The sequence below is a fragment of the Macrobrachium rosenbergii genome, chromosome 41 (assembly GCF_040412425.1).
Source record: "Macrobrachium rosenbergii isolate ZJJX-2024 chromosome 41, ASM4041242v1, whole genome shotgun sequence".
In the NCBI taxonomy this organism is placed as follows: domain Eukaryota; kingdom Metazoa; phylum Arthropoda; class Malacostraca; order Decapoda; family Palaemonidae; genus Macrobrachium; species Macrobrachium rosenbergii.
Window position 1 is genome coordinate 35,592,654 of NC_089781.1, and position 17,500 is coordinate 35,610,153.

At 33.9% G+C, this 17,500-nt stretch overlaps 1 protein-coding gene across 3 annotated transcripts in view; it reads left to right on the plus strand.

Moving 5' to 3' along the window:
- Nucleotides 1-17,500, plus strand: part of LOC136826797 (ecdysone-induced protein 78C-like) — a 454,270-nt gene that overhangs the window by 352,113 nt on the left and 84,657 nt on the right. Inside the window, exon 4 of one of the 3 annotated variants that reach the window (XM_067084232.1) lies at nucleotides 12,353-12,430. The exons of the other annotated variants lie outside the window; for them this stretch is intronic. Coding sequence (XP_066940333.1) covers nucleotides 12,353-12,430 — 78 coding nt within the window. The remainder of the gene's footprint in view (nucleotides 1-12,352; nucleotides 12,431-17,500) is intronic. 3 annotated transcript variants of the gene reach the window in all.

Here is a 17,500-nt window from a genome sequence, read left to right on the forward strand (position 1 = left end):
AAGGGCGTGGGGTAGCGGTGGGCGGGGAGGGGGTGTTATGATGACGTAATTGGCAACTAACGGACCGTCTCCCCTTGTTGGCGGCTTTCTCAAAAATTACATGAGCGATTGGGCACACAAGCAAGTGGTCGCTGTGAAGAGAGCAATTTGGAAAAGTGATTGTTGTTGTGGCTGACGTTTTTGATCTGCATTGTGACAAGACAAACGTAGGAAAGAGCTATTGTGGCCTGGGAAAATTAATGTAAATAAGGCAAGGTTTAAACCGTTCTTATTATTATTATTATTATTATTATTATTATTATTATTATTATTATTATTATTATTATTACGCCAGCCCTAAGAAGACAACCGGTAAAGAAGAAAACGGTTTAAAACTGTGGTTTTGCAGTGTGTTATTTCATACATTTGCTCCAGTACTCTGTAATTACGGAGCATAATGACTTTTTTTTTTTTACAACGCCTCACCTAGCGCGTGGGAGGATTATGATATTTTGCATTTTTTTATTGTCACGACGCGAAAAACTTCCTTAGCACATGTAAAGTTTGGATAAAAAAAAAAAAGACAAAGTAGATAATAAGTTAAAAATTCTAATAACAAATCTGTTTGTACTGGTCTCTGCATATAAATACTAGGCCTATACAGATGTGATTTTCCTTTAAGCGATATCTTCATTTTGTTTTTCGGGGGTCTTGTTTTTTTACCTGGGTCAACAGACTTCCGTATGACCTCCTCTATTCTCGGTGTTGTTGCGTTGTTTCATACTAAGCTACTCTTAAACTTGCACGGGCTCTTGCTCTTGAAGCCGGTCGTAGAAGCTATACCCGAAGAGCATAACCATTTACAGCAGTTTGATGTGAAAAACGTTTCCTCCTGTCTGACATTATTTCAAGTCAACGGCTGCGTGAAAATGAAATGAGATGAAATGTAATCTGTCAGGTAAAAATCAAGTATATCTATCAACAAGTTTTCCTCTGCACCTTCCATCAGCTCACTCCTGGATTAGTTACAGAAAAGGCTTTTTATTCCATGCAACAAATTATGAGAAAGTGCCACCGGCGGAACTGGCATAATGCCAGGCTACGTAATTACCTGCCATATTTGTCTCCGTGCCTGCCTGTTAGCCTGCCAACCTGCCCATTAGCTGCCTGCCTTATTACTTTCCGATCAGGCTAATAACATTCCTTCGATTTCGATGGTTTGAATAAATCGCGGAAACATTGCAGAAATATATTCCTCCAGTCAGTTTTACTGTTCCGTCGTTGTCTGTCTCTGCACTCAACGGGAACGGCAGCAGTCATAACCGTAAACAAAAGCACCAACAACAAAGAATAACAACAGCTACAAAAAAATACTACAACAACAACCTTCTCGGTGGTTCGTCATCATCCAATCGTTCTAAAAGTTCTCTGTCATGATAAAGGGAACATTGAGTCATCATCGTGTTGAACTGCAAAATCTATTTTCTTTCAGCCTTTACGAAGACGAGGAGCCGGTACCTACTGTATACCGCGGTTACTGGATCGATTCTCTCCGTTTTGATCGTCATTTCTCACGCCGTCTCTTGCTTTCTCCAGCCTATTCCTTTTACCGATCGCATGTGTCTTACGCGTGTTTTTTTATACGTCCATAGTTTTCTTTTTTTTTCATAGTTGTTGTTATTCAGCTCTCTTTATCTAACCATCTCTTTCTCCGTATATATATATATATATATATATATATATATATATATATATATATATATATATATATATATATATATATATATATATATATATATATGTGTGTGTGTGTTTGCATTATATATACACACACACACACACACACACACATATATATATATATATATATATATATATATATATATATATATATATATATATATATATTATATTGATTGATTGATATATATATATTTATTGATTGATGCCTTATTTGAAATATGTATATATATTTCATACAGACATGCAGATATCAATGGACATACAGTATATATACTAAAACATGTTTTTCCTTATAGTTAATCAAGCAGAAAAAGAGAAAATATTTAGCTTCAGCTCTTGAGAACCGAAAGAATGAGAAGGGAAAAATCGTTTCGGTTGAGTAACGGAACCTAAATTGTATGAGAGCGCTGCTAGAGATGATTTCCTACTGTAAGCAGATCACTCATCAACCTTAGCGTGGTACGTGACACAGGCGGGTAACACCAGCGAGGAATGAAGGGTCAATTTTCGTATATCCATCGAACGATTATCGACCTTACTGCCATTCATGACACACCTGGCTTCTCCTCCGGATGTAAACAAATCATATTTGACGGCTTTATAATTTCTAGCTGAAGTGACGTCGGTTTGTTTTGTGATCCGTGCGAGTTCAGATTCACCTCTTGATGCTTTAATGTTAACGAATGGCTTCCGCTTCGTTGCTTCGAGATTCGTGTCGTGTTTTTCCTTTTCGCGAAGTTCTCGTCTCACAGAAAATGGGATTATTGAGTTCTCGGTTTCGTTACATGACCATCCGTCGCCGTAGTAAAATCGGCTACTGCTGGTTGATTTGGATAATGGATAATTTCGATCCCAACCAACACGTGTTATACAGTAAATCTCTCTCTCTCTCTCTCTCTCTCTCTCTCTCTCTCTCTCTCTCTTTAAGATTGATTCCCTACTCATGTACCTTTCTTGTTCATTGTTTTGTGGCCAGTGTTCCAGGTAATGTCTGTCATTTGCTTTATGTCATTTCTTTGATCATCCCAAATATAATATTAAAGCGCTAAGAGAACAATTTCATCATTATTTTTCTTATGTAAATTTTACATTTATGCAAATGCATGACAGTGTTTATTTCCAGTACATCAGCAAATACTCGTATATCAGGGTTGCGTGTGTTTATAATAAAACCTCATTTCCCCTACAGGGGAGTAACTGACAGGAAAATCAAGACCTCAACCCATTTATCTGAATCAACCCCCGACTGTTGATGACTGTCTCTGCAGTGGAAACTCATACGCAGTATACACCACACACACACACACACACACACACACACACACATATATATATATATATATATATATATATATATATATATATATATATATATATATATATATATGTATGTGTGTGTGTGTGTGTGTGTGTATTTATATATATATATATATATATATATATATATATATATATATATATATATATATATATATATATTGCTACACACACAATGGAAACTCATACGCTGTATATACCAGACCACACAGACACACAGTCACACACATGCACACACAAACGCACACACATACACACACACACACACACAGAGCGAAACAGTACTTCTGCAATCCGAGGTTAAAATCCTTTGACAGAATGACTTCCCAACCAACTACCGTTCCTTGTCAACTGCATGGCATTATGACGACTTAGCATTTCTCATAATTATGCGGGCTTCCTCTTACTCATGAATAAATATGCAATAAAAATTAGAATTCCCTGAGAGAACAGATTTTACCTGCCGTCTCCTGAATTCTCTATCCGTTCAATTCATTGTGAAACTACTATTAGGACAATTTCACGTGTTCAAAACCATCACTAAATACTGAAGAAAATTCCATTGGAAGCACTTCACTCAACTTTTAGTTTTCTGTAAAAGAAAACAATTGAGATGGCTATTTGTCTGTCCGTCCATATTTTTCTGTCCGCCCTCAGATCTTAAAAACTACTGAGATTGCAAATTGGTAGGTTGATCATCCATCCTCCAGCCATCAAACATACAAAATTGCAGCCCTTTAGCCGCAGTAGTTTTTATTTTATTTAAGGTTAAGGTTAGCCATGATCGTGCGTCTGGCACCGCTATAGGTGCCAACAACACATGCCACTATCGGGCCGTTGTTGAAAGTTTCATAGGCCGCGGCTGAGAGTTTCATACAGCATTATACGTTGTAAAGAAAACTCGATTGCTCCGAACAAACTTCTGTTCATTTCTTACTTGTTTTTTGACATTTCGTTTATACTTTTGATGATTATTTCATTCGACATCGAAGAAAAGAATATATCTATACATCACATTTCAAGGAGAAGGCACATTCATGGTAATAGTTGCTTTTTCACATAAATCGATTTTACATTGCATGGTCATGATTTTACACCCATTTTACCAAAGAGGTTATTGCAAATGAAATATAATTAACAAACGGAAGATTAAAATGCCAATCATAAGCAAGAAAGGGAAATGGTAGTTGAAATTTTACCTTCTTATCCTTCATTCTCTGCCTGGAAGTCAGCTTCATCCCGATAATGATGATTCAATCGTCTATCTCCAGGTCATTTCATTTCTTCAAAACTTTAGAATTCTTTTCTTGAAAGCGTTCATTGATTCCCTTGATTTCGTGCCACTGGGTTTTCCCTGCTTTGATGTTATCCGGCACCACGCAGTCTTTAGCTTAAAACAGATACTGGAGAAATCAAACAATGTTTTGATACGATTGCTAAAAGACGGAGATGCGTCTTTATTATTATTTACATTGCATGAAAAATGGCGCAGAATACTCTATTGAAAGGTAAAACTACCTATTCTTTTTTTTATGTTCTATATCTGGAATGACATGTGCGGTATGTGTATTGTGTAGATGGAGAATAATATAGTTGTTATTGAGCTTATTTACGTTTCTTTTTAGGTCTAGTCGTATGACTTTTTCAAAGTTTGTTTTTAAGATACGCAGAGGATTGCATTCCCACTTTAGTTGTGATAATTGTATTTTTTTCTGTAAATTTGTTTGTTTAATAATAAATCAAAATTGTAGCCTAAGGCACCACTATTTTTTTGCAAATTATAGCATATGAATTCATATTCGAAATAAAGTATTATTATTATTATTATCATTATTATTATTATTATTATTATTATTATTATTATTATTATTATTAGTAATGTGACGTCAGATGCTTAAAGTCTTAATCAATCCCGACAGTGTTACGGATATTGAGAGTCCTAAATTTAACAGAGGTTGTGATGAGATATTAATCGTCATTTTGATATCTCATTCTGCTTGTCCTGATCTTTCTTTTCTCTGTTAACTGCTTTCATTTCATATGTATATTTATTTGTTTATTGATGTATTAGTTTCCTTGCTAATTTCTTCTGTATCTTGCTCTGTTTCTGTTCTCTCTTATTTCTGATTTTGTCTTTCGTAATTCTTGTGTAAAGTTAATTGTTATTTCGCTTTTTCCACAAGCTGGTGTAGAATAATAATAATAATAATACTAATAATAATAATAATAATAATAATAATAATAATAATAATAATAATAATAATAATAATAATAATAATAATAATAATAACAATAATAATAATAATAATAATAATAATAATAATAATAATAATATTAATAATAATAATAATGTGTGCCTACATGCGAAAGAGAAGAAAAGAAAGAAATAAACGAGTGCCTTATTAGATACATTATTTTATACTATTTTATATACATTCGTGCGGCCTTCAGAAACAAACTTACAAGAGTATCGAAATGTAATGCTCTACAAAATTCCTTAAAACAACCGGAAGCACTGCTTTGGATAGAATTTTGTTCAATCCTTATTTCTCTTAAGTAATTCTGATATAAAGTTAATTGAACAAATACATTTTACCTAAAAAATGTTCTCGCGTGAAAAGACGGTTCCCAGACGAGAACAAGTGATCTTTCCTAGACAGTGACCCAAAGGGTTTTCGGGGGTCGTTATCTAGGACTAATATTTCTTGGGGGTCATTATCCGTATGATATTTACAGTCTTTTGTTTATGTTTTTACGGTAATCCCCAAACCGTTGGGATTACTGTGAAAACATGAACAGAAGACTGTAAATATCATAAACATAATGACCCCCAAAAAATATTAGTCCTAGATAACGACCCCCGAAAACCCTTTGGGTCACTATCTAGGAAAGATCCAAAACAAATAAGCTAAATGTGTATAGGTATAAGTATATAATAAAATATACTTTGCTAAACAGTGGGTAGCTTGTAAAATTAAGAAAATAACTGATGTGCATTCGATTTATTTTTTCTTCTGGTTCTGAAAATCTTTCTGAGACTTTTATATATTCACTTGCAACAGATCGATGAGCTATCTTGTAAGGAAATAGGTTTTCTTACGAGACTGATATCTATTTTGGTTTTGGAATTTTTAAAGCAGTTATCTTTGGTAAAATGCTCATTTACTCACCTATAAGTTTCACTTAAACCCTAATTTCTGCTTTCTACCTTACCTCGTATTCTCCAATTTCCATTGCTCCAATTCTCTCTGTCTTTGGAATTTTTAAAGCAGTTACCTTTGATAACATGCTCATTTACTTACCTATAAGTTTCACTTAAACCCTAATTTCTGCTTTCTACCTTACCTCGTGTTCTCCAATTTCCATTGCTCCAATTCTCTCTCTTTCTCTTTCGCTCTGTGTTTCGTTACAGAAAGATTGACGATCAAGTTACGTGATAAGATGGAAAGAAAGCAGAAGGAAATTTCGATAAACGCTAGAAAAATTATCATGCAAAAAAATCCCTTTTCCTGTCTCAGGTAATTCCCCAAACTGGAGAGTTTGAAAAGGGAATCAGTTCAACTTTTTCTGTCTGCTTTCCTTTCTATACATTTGTCTTTCCCTCAGAAATATAGAGGGGATAAAAGTCCTAAAATTTAATAGTGTAAGGTGCAAATTAGTCGTTCATCCCAAATTATATTTAGGAGTTACAGTGTACCACATCATACAAACTTTTTTTTTTTTTTTTAGAAAATCTCGATCATTTAATCAAATATCCTTTAATGTGGATGGTTTACATGAAAGCCAGACTATCGAAACTGGATTGTTGATACATTAGTAATAATAATAATAATAATAATAATAATAATAATAATAATAATAATAATAATAAGGAATTTATGCAAAGCCAGCATAGTGTATCGAATATGTCCACAATCTAGCTTCAGGATTAATTTTTTCAATTTGTTTTCAAAACCACAATAGTGAGATGAGAAAGTCTTTTTTTAGCATTTCAAAAGTTTTTTCTCGTTGTCCATACTTTTCTGACAGTTCCTAACAAGCTTATCAATTGCTTTTGGAATTTCAGCTTTCAAAAAACACCATGACACACAGTATCTTTATTCTGCTTTTAGCGAAATGCCTGTAAGGTTTGCTTAAATCAATATGCGTTTTCTGTTGTAAGGCGCTTATTACCACATAATAATATTCCTTTTCATTACATTTCCCCCTTTTTACCTATTTATTGTCCATTATTATTTGATACAGTTCATTTTGTTTGCTTCTTAACGGATCTCGACGAAGTAAGAGATCACCAGTTTTCTGTAACGTTTCTGTCTCTTCTCCTGTGGAATAACAGTAAGCGGGGAAAAACGTTTAGACTGTGCAAATGGTAAGTGTTAGCTCACCATTTACCTGTGATTGTCTCTGTAAAAAAGATAAGTATTTCTTGAAGATGGACTGAAAAGAATGTTTTGCTGCTGTTGACTTCAAAATGCTAATCGACTTCATCGTTTTTCGATGAGATAAAATCCAGTGACAACAGTGAAGAAGCCGAGTTCCAATGAGATGAAAACGGTGCTTTTTAACTAACTTATACCTTTGCTTGAAGCACCTAAGACGGCTCTGTCGTCAACATATGGACATGAAGAAGGGCCATTGAAGGTTAACATGGGAATCTTATATGCTGTCATTACATTGTTAGAGAGGAAGGTGACCTCAGAGGAACTTTGACTGGAAAAGTAGCGGTGACATTTTTTTCCATTTTTCTTCCTGGGACTTTGTGGTTAGCTGATGTCAGACAGAGTCCCAAGTCTCTCCGTCAAAAGAAATGTACCGAATGTCTTTTTCTCTCTCTCAGTAAAGACTTTGCCTTCGTAAAGCTTCTAAAAGATCACTTTTCAGTAATTTTCCCCGCCCACGACAGGGTCCTGAGGAATCCCTTCAGTGTTAATAGTTTAAGAACATATTTTCAACTGCGTGTGAAAAGCCAGAGTAAGGAATTATATAATAAAGAATCAAAAACACATGAACAGGAATAAAAATAAAAAGCGGAACCATCAATAAGGTATGACATGCATGTGATGTCAGTATTAGGCTGTCCCAACCCGTCACGCCATTGGCGCTCGCCGCCGTTGCCCAACCAATCACCGCGTGGGGTAATCGCCGATCGTTGCTGATCCACCGACACCAAAGGGAAACAATTCCCGGGGCGACGGAGACCCCACGCAAACCCACAACTGCTGCCGTGCCGTTACTTCGCTCTTTTAAAAGCATTACGTTGCCCCAAGATTGGCAGCCCTCGTGAAATCTCGGAAATTATTCCATGCTGTTCAGTTCTTTCCGTGGCGCTTTTTAATCTTGCTCATAGAAATTTCGTTTTTACGAAGAAATGACGCAGAGATAGCAGTGGCATGGAACTCTTGCTGTATTTAAAGACGCTCCCAAGTGCTGAATGTACTCAGGAAATGTTTGAGGTTTGGGTACAATTTTCCTACTGTCAGTTTCCAGCAATTGTTCAAATAACGGTTACAAATGCGCTACTTAGAGCTGGTATATAAAGAGGTACAACGACGTTTAGTCAACATTCAGAGCATATCATTTTGGATTTGTTTCTTGTTTTGCATTTTATCCTGCACATATATGCCGCCTCATTTACATGTGTCTATTTAAAGAACATTGTGAATATTCACATGCAACATATATCAGTGCCAGTATGTCACATGTATGTATGCATGAACTTCGTGCAAATTTACACAACAGTGCATACATATAGACATACTGATCTATATATGCATTCATACATACATATACACACATAAATATATATATATATATATATATATATATATATATATATATATATATATATATATATACATACACAGACACACACATATATATGTGTGTATGTATGTATGTCTATATACATCAGTATGTATATATGCATGCATGCATTGTTGTGTGTAAATTTGCGTAAAGTTCATGACACACTGGTATATGTTACATGTTACATGCTATATGTTACATGTAAATATTTACAAAGTTTTTAATCATATATATATATATATATATATATATATATATATATATATATATATATATATATATATATATATATATATACTGTATATGTATACATATATATCAATGAGGGGGCATATATGTGCAGGATAAAATGCAAAAAAAAAAAAACCAAATCCAGAATTATATGTTCTGAATGTTGACTAAGAGTCGCTGTACCTCTTTATAACCACTTCTTTTTGAAAATGACCCCAGAACAAAGAAAAGACTAGAGTTTAAAGATCAGGCAAAACCAATGGCCTTTGTAGATTCATCTGTGTTCTCCTTGAAAAACCTTATTTGGGTGTCATCAGTCCCAAGAACCTTTCCAGTCGTCAAAGGCTTCAGAGTCTACGAGCTCTAAATGGTGAAACGACAAAAGGCACATAATGGGTAGATGCTGAATAACGGATTCAGCAGCAATTGGAATCCTGAATTAGAAGAAAGCAAGGAGGTCAAGAGAATGGTCTCCTCTGAACGAGAGACAGTTATTGACGTTGCCATTCAGTTGGAAGACAGGGGAACAGCCAGAGGAACTTAATTGTTCTCTTTGTAACATCAACTGAAATAGAATGATTCTTGTAGAATAATAAAGTTCTTTATTATACGTCTCTTGAGAACGAAGCCTAGATATTTAGTCAAAACAGTAGATGAAAAGTATACAAATGGGTCATTCAAAAGTGAAAAAATAAAAAAAAAAATTGATTAATAAATTTATAAATAAACAAGCAGATAAAAAGAAATATATCGAAGTGTGAAAAAATACAAGGATTTTTGAATGTCCATTTTCATCAGTTTGGCAATGGACACAGCGGTGCAACAAAAATATGAGGAAAATCTGAAACACATTGCCCATTTACAGTGATAGTAGTTAGCACTCCAATCTCTCTCTCTCTCTCTCTCTCTCTCTCTCTCTCTCTCTCTCTCTCTCTCTCTCTCTCTCTCTCTCTCTCTTTTACGAACATCAATAACAATAAATTTCAAGATTAGACGCCTCAGAACATTTTTTACAAGCTTCCTACTTTATGGAGTGAAAGGACACATTATAAAGAAGTAAATTTGTTAGAAGATGACTTTACACTTAAAGGTTATAATAGCTACTCTAACGTTATGTTATAAGTATGCACTGGATACGTTCGCTACTTATCAGGAACGTATAAAAAAAATAATTCTGCTTTAAAATTCACCAACATAATTTCAATTCTTTAGTCTCTCAGAAAGAAGAGACAAGAAGAATACAGGATGCCAACTGTCTAGCGCTTATTACAGTCAGTTATGAATGTATGAAATGTCTCATTTCTCCCGTTACGAGTCTACGTTCTTAACTGTATTCTATATTTAAGCTTGAGAGCTATAAGAGACATCTCTCTCTCTCTCTCTCTCTCTCTCTCTCTCTCTCTCTCTCTTACACACACACTGTATACACACACACACACACACATATGTGTATATATATATATATATATATATATATATATATATATATATATATATATATATATATATATATATATATATATATATGTATATATATATATATATATATATATATATATATATATATATATATATATATATATCAAGAGTAGACGCTCAAAAAATTGTTCTTAAGTAATTGAGTCTTAGAAAAAACAAAGCAATTTTCTGCAAGTGAGATAAAAGTACTTTCGGACACAAGTTGCGTAACAGAAAATGACAAGCGGTTCGTAGATGACTTGGCACATCGCGTAGGCCGAGTCTAATCCAAAGGAAGGAGAAAGGAAGAAAAAGGAGGAAAATTCAAGACGAGACTTCTATAAAGAGACTGGTGACAGTAAGAAGGGTTGAGGTTGTTTTTTAGTGGGTGTGGGGTCGTGTACGCAGAATGGAAGGCAAAATGTTCATGTTGGCCAAAACGGAGAAAAAGGAAACGGTGGGGGTGGCCTTGCTGGAAAATTAATAGTTTTGAATCACATGTATGCAACATTATTATTATTGTTATTATTATTATTATTATTATTATTATTATTATTATTATTATTATTATTATTATTCAAAAGATGAATAATAATAATAATATCCCCAAGAATATCATGTTCATTTGAAAGAAGAATTGAAGATGCTAATAGTAATTACAGAAACAAGAGACCAGTTAACAGGAAAGAAAAAATAAATTAACAAATAAGAAAAATAGATAAGAGCAGAGGTAAATTATATACTGCAAGGAGAATTGCTTTTGGGTAGTAATGCATTGCATCTTTTCTAGAACCTTTGAGGTTCCAGTTGCACACCATCCTCTAGGAGAATGTTCCACAGTCCAGCGGTGTGAGGAATAAAGGACCACTGGAACTGAGGAATTCGACAGCTAGGCACATTATTATTATTATATTATTTCAGTAGATGAAACTAATTCACATGGGACAAGCACCCAGGGGCCATTGACTTGAAATTCAAGCTTCCTAAGAATGTTGGTTTCAACCTCCCCCCGCCCCAGACCCCACACTGAGTTCGAGTCTCCGGCCGGCTGATGAAGAGTTAGAGGAATTTATTTCTGGTGATAGAAGAAATTCATTTCTCGCTATAATGTGGTTCAGATTCCACAATAACCTTTAGGTCCCGTTGCTAAGTAACCAGTTGGTTCTTAGCCACGTGAAATAAGTCTAATCCTTCGGGCCAGCCCTAGGAGAGCTGTTAATCAGCTCAGTGGTCTGGTTGAACTAAGGTATACTTACTTGATGCAGCAGTAACTGATCATGATACAGAGCCTGTGAATTTTCATCACCCTGGGGGAAGCGCGAACCCGCGACATCTGAGTGGCATGCCACGACACTAACCACTATACAAGCGGACCAGCTTACTGTATATTGCCACGAAATCATAGCAAACACCTTCCTGGTTCTTTGCAATACCTTTGTCAGCGCGCAGACACACTGTAGAATTATCGCAGATATTTCCTCTCTGCATTTGCATTTCCGGGAAACAGAAAACTGCAGAAAGGTGACAATGCCTTGATCATTTCTTGACTGAGTAATCTAATCAAATAGGCGACGCGTTAATTACAAAATAATCTTGCTACGAACAACTATAAATAAATGCAGGTTTAAATCTTGTATTTCTCTACACAAAATGTAATGCTGCTCATATAATGATTATATTACTGAAGAAATGTGTGATGTTGTTTATCTTAAAATTCATGAATCTTGTTGTCTTTCAAATGAAAACATTATCATTAGCAAATATGATTATTACAATTAGAAGTGACTTTATTTTTCTTCTTTTTCTGAACGTGATGCAGACGTATTCTTCGATTACCTAATGGGAAACGTAGAGGTCGGAAACCCCGCTGGAAGGGGCTTTCATTCGTCTGAAGGAGGTAAAAATTTACTTACGAGTTCTTTTGAATTCTTATCTTTTCTTTATCCACAATTCCTTTAATCGCAATCAAGGGAGACATCATTCATGACCATGTTTCCTATTACAATCTAGAAAATATTAAAGGATACAGAAATATGAAGCATTATGTGGGTTTTTAGGTATTGAATACAACTGTGATAATCTTAACACCTGTCAAAATTTAATTGAGTGGGAATTTATAACTGAGATCATTCTGTGATTTCGTGATTTCCTCAAGCCAAAGAGGTACTATTTTCCTTAACTGTATATTTGACTTCGTTTCCAGTAGTTTCTGTCAGACCAGGAACTCATAAACTCCATATGCAACATGTCACACAAGAGTAATCTTAAACATAATTTCAATTATATTGAAGATCAATACCGTTCCAGCTGATTAGTCAGGCCAAATTCAAAACATCTTTCAAACCATTTTACTCTGAACTTCGGGTATCCACCGATAAGATCATTTCTAATTTGACCTCAACCATAAATTCATATGAAAGAGAGCGGTGACGTCATCTGTCAGTAGTAGCTTCGATCGCTGGGACGGTCTCCGCGGACGAGTAACCAGCAGCTGTAGTCAGTCATTCCCGCTTCATCTAATTTCTGCAAGTAACACTAACACACCAGCGTTCCGTTAGCCACCGCTGGTGCTGCTGCCTCAACCCTGCGGTGGGTTTTAGTACTTATGACTAATCCACCGAAAAAGTATAAAAAGAGAAGAAAAAATTAAAAAAAGGCTCGCAAGAAACTCTTCCGCCATTCTCATTAGTCATTGCTAGATCAACGGTTGGAGACTGATGGCTACTGCCGTGATTACTGCTTCTCGGATCCCTGGGCAACATTTAGAGGGCTGGTTATTGTTTATGAGGATCATTTTGTCTTCTCTGCAGTCATGCAATATTGCGTTTGAGTTTTTGGGAAATGAAATGGTATTTAAATTTGAACAATATTTAATTGTGTTCTTTGTAATTAAGTTGTTTTTATAAGAATTTGGACAACAATACTATAGAATACTCATTGTAATTCAAGTGTTCAGGTATGTTTAATATGAATTCTAATTTTCTACGTTACAGAGAGAGAGAGAGAGAGAGAGAGAGAGAGAGAGAGAGAGAGAGAGAGAGAGAGAGAAACATTATGTTGTAGATATAAATTGCAATGTTTTGTAAACGTATACAAATGACCGCAAAAATCGCTTGCAGATCATAATGATCGGGTACGCTACTATCATTTCCATGGGGCAAAGGTGGTAATAGTACCCGCGATCATATTGAGATAAGATGGAGGTTTTGAAGAAGGGGGTTGGATTAAAGGGGGAAAGGGGACGACATTTACCGGATTTCCTGTTTCAGAATCAACCTAGATATTGTAATGGCCGTCAGATTGTTTCTCGGCGTTTTTCCTTCTTCCCAGAACGCGGGAGCAATGACATCGTGTTACCACCATACGCACAAAACCTTTTCTTAATAGGGACTTTTCCGTGATGGCCTTTGCCTTTCCTGTGCACAGTGATTTCTGTTCATTTACCTATAAGTATATATATATATATATATATATATATATATATATATATATATATATATATATATATATATATATATATATATATATATATATATATATATATATATATATATATATATATATCACTATATAAATCATCAACACACAATCACGTGTGGAACAGAAATAAATTTCTGACTTCCGTCAGGATCGAACCCAGGTCTCTCAGGTGTATGGCCTAGTGGATAGCGCCCTTGCTTTCCACCTGAGAGACCTGGTTCGATCCGACGCGAGTCAGAAATTTATATATATATATATATATATATATATATATATATATATATATATATATATATATATATATATATATATATATATATATATATATATATATATATATATATATAGAAATCATCAACACACAATCCGAACGAAATAAATTTTGACTCACGGGATCGAACCCAGTCTCTCAGGTGTATGGCCTAGTGGATAGCGCCCTTGCTTTCCACCTGTGGACTTGAGACGTGAGTCAGAATATATATATATGAAAATGTAGACTAAACTACTTCCGACGTGGACTTAGAGTGAACTGAAAATGTAGAATAAACTACTAAAGTCTTGTTCAGGTTTTACTCACCTTCCGACATGGACTTAGTGATATTCTCAAGCACGTGTTACTTCGTGCTGTATTGGAGATATATATATATATATATATATATATATATATATATATATATATATATATATATATATATATATATATATATATATATATATATATATATATATATATATATATATATATTATATATATAAATACATATATATACATACATATATATGTGTGTATGTATGAACGTATGTGTACTCGGTTTTATACTTGTACGTACTTTCGAAATATTGATATAATCTGACTATAATATATTGTAGATGTTTCTTGTTCATAGCATTTTGTTTTTTTAACATTATTTCCCTTTCTTCTTTTTTTCTTCTTCTTGATCTTCTTCACTGTTTATTGTTCCCTCATTATTTACAACAAAATTATGGCATTTTGAATACACCATTATATTGAATACACCATTTGAATACACCATTGTATTGAACACACCATTATATTTCGAGTCAACTTGCAAACAAAATGGTTTTAACAGAGCTGTGAGATATTTAGAGATTTATTGCATCGCCCTTTACTTCATTAAATAAATCTCATTTACATGGCAACTGATAGTAGCTGCATATATATATATATATATATATATATATATATATATATATATATATATATATATATATATATATATATATATATATATATATATATATATATATATATATATATATATATATATATATATATATATATATATATATATATATATATAATATAAGAAGAAAAAAAAAAAAAAAGAAGGGAAATAATGTTAAAAAGACAAAATGCTATGAACAAGAAACATCTACCAATATATTATATCCAGATTACATAAATTCAAATGAAGAGAGCATTCTACCAGAAGTAGCTTCTGATCACACACACACACACACACACACACGTACATCATATATATATATATATATATATATATATATATATATATATATATATATATATATATATATATATATATATATATATATATATATATATATATATATATATATATATATATATATATTTATTTATTAACTTTATACATACACAATTGTTCTATATTATATTAACTAAAAGGATCACATTCAAACTTGTTCTGTGTATTGATTAGAAAAAGTTACAAGCTTTCTTGGACAAACAGTCCACATTATGATGGTATCTAATGGTGTATTGATTCCAAAAAAAGTTACAAGCTTTCTTGGACAAACAGTCCACATTATCAAGTATCCGGATACTTGATAATGTGGACTGTTTGTCCAAGAAAGCTTGTAACTTTTTCGGAATAAATACTCCATTAGATACCATCCAGTTTGAATGAGGTCCTTTTAGGTCCTATTATATATATATATATATATATATATATATATATACAGTATATATACATATATATATATATATATATATATATATATATATATATATATATCTATCTATCTATCTATCTATCTATCTATAATATATATATATATATATATATATATATATATATATATATATATATAATATGGATGTATGTATGTATATAAACTTTCCGTAGCTACTCCTTACAAGGGAAAGAAATATGCACATACATAATATTACGCACAAAAGCTTATCAAAATTTGCAATTTAATAATGAAAGTAAAATTCCAAGTGAAAATTCTAACTAGCCAACCATTCCCCTCCCTGAAATCCCACAGAGAGTTAACAATAACCCAAAATGTTCTTCACAAGAGACCACGAGAAGCAGACTGAAGTGAAACCAAGCTTTGATAAAATGGCCTATCTTTCCATTGGCAAAACAAAAAATTCGCCGAAGTTTCCTCGGCGCAATCGAGTTTTCTGTACAGTGTATGCTATATAAAACTCTCAGCCACGGCCCATGAAACCCTCAGCCGCGGCCCATGAAACTTTCAGCCACAGCCCCATGGTGGCCCGTGTTGTTGGTACTATAGCGGTGCTAGACGCAAGATCGTGGCTAACTTTAACCTTAAATAAAATTAAAACTATTGAGGCTAGAGGGCTGGAATTTGATATGTTTAATGATTGGAGGGTTGATGATCAACATACCAATTAGCAGCCCTCTAGCCTCAGTAGTTTTTAAGACTTGTGGGCGGACGGACAGACAAAAAACCATCTCAATAGTCTTCTTTTACAGAAAACTAAAAAGTGATAAATCGAGTCGGCAGGTAAATGCTAAGAAACCTTATCATCACAAGCTTGAAATGTGTAATAATCTAGAAAATAGTAGATCTAAATGACATTCAAGCGCTGACGAATCAGATGTAGATTCCAAACCCTGACCTTCTGAAGGGTACGAATTTTACGAGAGTGAAAGGCTTGAGTTCGTCTTCTCCATCTAGGCTTTGACAGCCTGTGAAGCGCTTAAAGCATATATGAATTTGCACAGTTCTGTAGCATCCAAGTACCAATGATGTAGTGAGATAATTAGTAACGTACCGAGTAAAAAGTCATCAGTAACATTATTTTCTATTCACGGAAGACATGTAAATGACAAGAACATTTCTCTGTAAGGCACGTTTGAATGTTTCTGATTGTGCACGCGTTCGCATGCGCATGTTTGTTCGTAATAGAAGTCAGATTGTTTACGGAAATTTGCTACAAGGTTGGTAAATAAGAGTTCGAATGAAATTGTTTGCGAAGGAGGGAAACCGATACTAATAATAACTGGGCACGGATGAATGCGGCCAGAGAGAAGTGTCTCTTGAGCCTTTTGTTTGTTTTGGTGCTTTTGTCGGCAGCTGTGTTTTCGGAATTTTGTGTTGATAACAAGCAAACTTGCCAACTCTGAATACCAAGATACCTAGTCTCAAATGACCGAATTACTAACATTAGAAAATAACTTACTGCTCTTCATAATAAATAGCACGTTTGTGTGTCTGTGGGGATGGGGAGAAG